This window comes from Sinocyclocheilus anshuiensis, unplaced genomic scaffold (genome assembly GCF_001515605.1).
Source record: "Sinocyclocheilus anshuiensis isolate Anshui unplaced genomic scaffold, SAMN03320099.WGS_v1.1 scaffold288, whole genome shotgun sequence".
Classification (NCBI taxonomy): domain Eukaryota; kingdom Metazoa; phylum Chordata; class Actinopteri; order Cypriniformes; family Cyprinidae; genus Sinocyclocheilus; species Sinocyclocheilus anshuiensis.
In genome coordinates, this window is record NW_015558570.1 from 398,557 (window position 1) to 404,408 (window position 5,852).

A 5,852-nucleotide genomic window follows, 5' to 3' on the forward strand; every position below is an offset into this window, starting at 1 on the left:
AAGGGGTTGACATTGAAGGAAAGAATTCCCTCCTGGAAAACTCCACCCTAGTGTGGCGTGAGGTGAGGGGAGGTGAAACAGCCGAGCCCCTCGTGTGACTGCAGACAGTTACGATAGGAGGAAATGACGGCATAGTCTTAAATTCGCCACCATTAGAGACAATGGAACCAGGCTTCCTTGAATTGTGCCCAGTTTCCACAGCTAAGTGTAAGACAACACGCGGAGAGCTGACTTTTCCCTAAAAGTGCCGGCCTGGATTGGAATTTTCAATTATGTGAAATGGTCAAGACATTAACACGAGCGTAACACCTGTCCCTTGAGATCCCAAACTCGTACGTCACAATAACAATTAATATTTGCATACATAGTTGAAGTGAAAACATGGGGGGAAAAAAATCTATTAATATTACTGCAAAACATTTATTGGATTACAAAGTGAAAGCTACGGAAAAAATAAAGTGCAATTTTAGACATAAGAAATAGATGCAAAATATGAGAGTAATATCAATTTTTCAGTAGCCGAAGAACAAAAGCCATCATTGCTTCTCTTTATTAATACTAAATCATTAATATTAAAGACAGTCACATTGACAACACTGATTAATTTGGGTTACCAGTCGCTGCTCCTCTGTATTGCTTGTTATTTCCCAAAACTCATACAAAAACAAGGACTTGGAATAACATGAAAATTATGTTTGGTCATACAAATACATTAATTACTCAATAAAATGATGGCAGTATATATTTGTGTAATGCATTAGGGAGAAACTGGCTTGCGGTGCTCTAAGCACTTTCCTAAAAACTAAATCCTAGATATTCCTTCAGGAGGCCATGATCTTCTTCTTGCACTCCACGGAGCACAGCAGCATGCCCTGCATGGCCATGAAGCGCTGGCCCACAAGGCACTTGGAGCAGCAGGAGCACTGGAAGCACTGGGGTTCGGCGTGCCAGTGGTACTCTCCGTATGACACACGCTGAGCTTCAGGCTCGATGGGGTTCTGACAGGCCACACAACACTGTGAACGCAGAGGGATACAGATAAATTCACAGGAAGTAGTATAACAGATCTGTTTGTTTGAAATAACACTTGTGACTCGCACCCAAAGGTTCTTTGATTACACTTGTTACAGGCACAATAAACCCAGTGTATGTCAATAATTATTCTAAATATTATATTAATATAAAGTGTATGATCAAATATAAAAAAAATCTGCTCTATTTGAATGTCTGAACTTTCCTTCCTAAGCCGATGTCTAACAGATGAGTCATAAGAGCTGTGTGTCATAGGACAGGCAGGTGTTGAGAGAGATCGGTGGTGTCTCCATTAAGAGTGCTTCCAGCCTCCCTGTCCTCTGATTATTATGTCACTGGCACTTCCTAAATCTCCTTCACCTGCTGAACCAATGCGGCTGACGAACACATGCTGAATCTGTTAGTTTTAATAGCCCAGGCTTAGCAGGAATTCACTTCCATTTAGGCGTGACATGAATGATACTCGGACAGTGTGAGGGGTTGTAAAACTAGCTGCTAAATGTGTTTCACTTGTCTGAAGTGTCCGGGCACCATTAAATGGTTATGAAATGTGTCACAATGTACGGCATCTTGTTGCAGGTGCTGATAGAGTAATCCTAAAGTGCCTTAAAATGCCCGGGAATTTGCAAACAAAATGTGTGAATACACAGCAGGATGAGAATCTAAATGTGTATGCATATCAAAAATCATGGTTACAATAGTTACGCATTAATTTCAACGAAGAATATTAAAAGAAATATCTAAAAGAAAAAAAGATACTCCTGAAAGTAGTTCAAGACTTTATATCTTTTGACTACTTTGCATAATTATGACTTTACCTCTTGTATTTATGACTTTATATCTGAATATTACAACTTTATTTCTCATATCTATAACTTTATTTCTCACAATATGACTTTGTCTCATAATTTTGACTTCAATTCTTAAAATTGTGAATTTATATCACAACGCAACTTTTGCATACTGACCACATTTCTCATAATGCAGATATTACGTGTAATTATGATGTTACTTCTTATATTTATGATTATATATCCCATGATTGTTTCATATTTATAACTATTTCTCACAATATTACTTTATATCATTTTATATATATGTATATATATGTAAAAAGTATACACACACACACATCAATATATTTATATGTTTGTATGTGTAATTTTGACTTTAATTCTCATAATTATAAATCACAATGCAACTTTTGCATACTGACTTTACTTGTATTTATGACATTATATATTTCATTTCTATAGCATTATTTCTCACAATACAACTTTATAATAAAACAAAACAAAAAACAAAACACGTTTCATGTATTTATGACCTTTTCTCATAATTCAAATATTTTGCTTATGATGTTACTTCCTGTATTTATACGATTACTACTTTAATTATCTTAAAATGACATTATATCTCATAATTATTACTTTATTTCTTGTATTTATGACTATATCTCAAAGCAATGTTTACTTGTATTTATTACACTATATATCTTCTTGTATTCATGTCATTAAATATAATTTTTATACTCTTATTTCTCACAATATGGCTTTATAACCAAAGCTAAAAAATCCTTCAGTTACAAGGCCCTGGGTTAAATAAATCTCATAGTCACTGTCATCTTTGTATCGAATAGAGCAGAGAGACAGAGAGAGGAAGAGAAAGTAAGGAATTTCTCCTCTTTACCACAGCGTGGATCTTCATGTAGCAGGGTTTGCAAACAGGCTTCTCATTCTCCATGACGTAGGTCTCTCCAGCCAGCACACAGTCGCAGTCAAAACAGCAGAAGTGCTTCAGGTGCCAATTGTGGCCCTCAGCCTGGGTGTACTCATTACTGAAGATGAGCTGGAGACCACACACACACACACACACACACACACACACACACACTTTCCCCTCAGTATTGTGCTTTGAACCATATGGTATGTTAAAAGCAATTTAACAATATTCTACAAAATTGCATTCATTATTTTACTAAGATTGCGTGCGATTTTAACTCAAAACATATGGTAAGGTCTAAACATCTGAAATGACATTAAAATTAATTTAAACCTGGAAAAAAATCAAAGTTTCAAGGTTTTGAAACAAGTTACGATTAAGTTATTAAAGATCCTGCACTATTTCCAGATCACTAAGCAAATTTGTGACATTAACCATGTGAACTACTTTGTTTCCACTCACCTCATCGCAACCTGCACATCGAGGCTTTTCGCTGTCTCCGTAATGGCGGCCACAGTACAGCTGACCCTTCTTCCAGAAATAGATCATGTCCACCAGTAGCTCGGTGCAGGTATAGCACACAAAGCACGCCGGGTGCCAGAGTTTATCGTAGCCTGCCCGCTCGGCGTACACCGCCGGCTCTCCCTTCTTCATGGGCAGCTGGCAGCGGTGGCATGACTGTAGGCAGAGATCCGGTGAGGAGTTCAGCTTGGCAGAAACATCAATGAAAAATGAAAGGGGGAAAAACACTGTGGGGGCAGGTTGGTTTTAATGAACAAAACCAGAGACAGTTTACTTCAGCAATTCATCAGCCCAGGTGGAGTAAGACTCAGCAAACATGAATAGGAAATAGTGGAAATTAAAAAATGTAAGAAATAGACCCAAGATTAAAATTTCTTTATATCACACAATGTAACTATTTCTTGCTTCTAATTCTGATTTCATATCTTACAATACGACTATATCTCATAGTTACTTTATTTCTCACATTTATAATGTTATATCTCATAATTATGACTTCAATTCTTGTATTTATGTCTTTACCTGTACCACTTTATTTCTCTTATCTATAACTATTTCTCACAATATTACTTTATATCTTATAATTATGACTTTACTTCTTCTATTTATGACTTTATATCTTATAAATATCACTTTATTTCTCACAATTTGACATTATATCTCATAATTATGACTGTTTCTGGTATTTATGACTTTATATCTCAACTCAACTTTTGAGTAATGACTACTCATATTTATCATGTTATATCTCATTTTTATATTTTTATTTCTCACATTATGACTTTATATCTCGTAATTATGACTTCTTGTATTTATGACATTTTCTTACAATTAGATTATTTCGCAAAATTGATGTCTTTCATCATATTTATGTCTTTGCATGCTATAATGCGACTATTTCGCATAACTGATTTCTCGTATTTATGACTTAATATGTCACAATGAGATTATTTCACATAATTAAAACTATTTCTTGTATTTATGACTTCATATGCAATTACCTGTTTTTGGTATATATGATTGGAAAGCTGCAGCAGAGGGCATTTTTTCACTAAATAACAACATAATTTAAGTTTGTTCATCCAAAAGTTGTTGTTTGAATTCAGAAGACTTGTAATATAGTAAATTAATCGCATGGATCACATTTAGGGTGCTTTTCGGAGCTTGACTGTGAATGTGATTGCAATGACATGATGTTCTAAGGAAAAGAGCTGGTAAAGATTGTTTCAGTTTTCCTTTTGTGTTCCAGGGAAAAAGATTGGACAGGTTTGGAACAACATGAGGGTGAGTAAACAATGACACAATGTTCATTTTTTGGGTAAACTATCTCTTTAAAAAGGCAAAAACATTAAGCTGATTGCATACATGTGTTTCCATCATGAGATTTCAGATGCTTACAATAGATTTTGGAAAAATCCACCCGAGCTTGAACATAACCACAGGGACTAAGTGTGGTAATTTATGAAGATCTCTGGAAGAACATAACGTTCATTCCAGCTGCCTGACTAACACAGGCTTGGCAGAATCTGAACTGCTCTTATGTTAATCAAGTGAATCCGGAGATAAGCGCTGGAGAACGCTCCTGTAGCGCACATGTGGTGGAAATAAATACTGCTGCTCAACAGCTCCAAATGGGATTTTTCATGAATAGATGGTGACATTTAAATGCCTATAAATTAGATTGAGAGTCATTTAGATATAAAGGGATAATGAGATTGAAAGGTTACAAAAGCTATTTGTATGTAATAGTAAAATGTATCCATGACAATCTTGTCCATGTTAGATTCACAACTTTCAGTTACCAGCCCAAATCTTTAATTTCTTTGTTCTCTATTTATATCACTTGAAAGTATTTCTACATTCCTTAAACGAAATGTCATTTAGCAAAACTAAATGGCATACATAGGAATGGCATACTTACGAAGTTACCAACAGGTCCAGCGGGTGAAGTCCCAGCAGCCCCTGGGGTGCCAACTTTTCCCATTGTAGCAATAGCGTCACCTTTGTCTCCTGGGGTCCCTATTGTTCCAGCACCAGGCTTCCCTCCTGCCCCGAGGCCTTGTGGACCCCTTTCCCCAGCCATACCTGCCTGTTGTCCCATCTCTTCGGGCAGGGTGATGTCACCTACGCCCAGCGCCTCATCCTTGTACTTGCGGACATACTGCTGCATTTGCTTAACCTCATCAGGCGAGAGTTCGTGGCAGCGCTCAGGGTCTTGGTCGTGGTCAGGAAGCTGCTTAGCCATCTGTTTCTTACGGTAATCTGCTCCTGCCGTACCAGCAATGGGCCGCCGCGCCGGAGGCAGAAGCTCCATGTATTGCAGAGCCTGAGAGGACAGAAGTGAAGTTTTTTGGTAAATATTAAATTAGATGTGGAAGCCATTTAACTTCTGTAATGTGATGTATATCTGAGTGAAACCGAGCATTCAAATATAAATGTCATATGGAAATGGAGAGAAATGACATTAAATAAATGACAAGACTTTCATATTTGGTGAATCATTCCTTTCATATATATAATTTATTTTGGATTTTTAAAGAGACATTTTTACAATAATTTTAGTAATTTAATATATA

The 5,852-nt window shown here is 36.5% G+C and overlaps 1 protein-coding gene across 1 annotated transcript in view; it reads right to left on the reverse strand.

Annotated features, from left to right (window-relative positions):
- Positions 1-236: 236 nt before the first annotated feature.
- LOC107679622 (testin-like) overlaps positions 237-5,852 on the reverse strand; it is a 12,334-nt gene continuing 6,718 nt past the window's right edge. Inside the window, exons 4-7 of the mRNA XM_016475233.1 lie at positions 5,198-5,602; positions 3,217-3,432; positions 2,722-2,880; positions 237-1,016 (exon numbers count right to left, since the gene is read on the reverse strand). Of these exons, the coding sequence (XP_016330719.1) occupies positions 822-1,016; positions 2,722-2,880; positions 3,217-3,432; positions 5,198-5,602 (975 nt within the window). The 3' untranslated portion in view covers positions 237-821. The remainder of the gene's footprint in view (positions 1,017-2,721; positions 2,881-3,216; positions 3,433-5,197; positions 5,603-5,852) is intronic.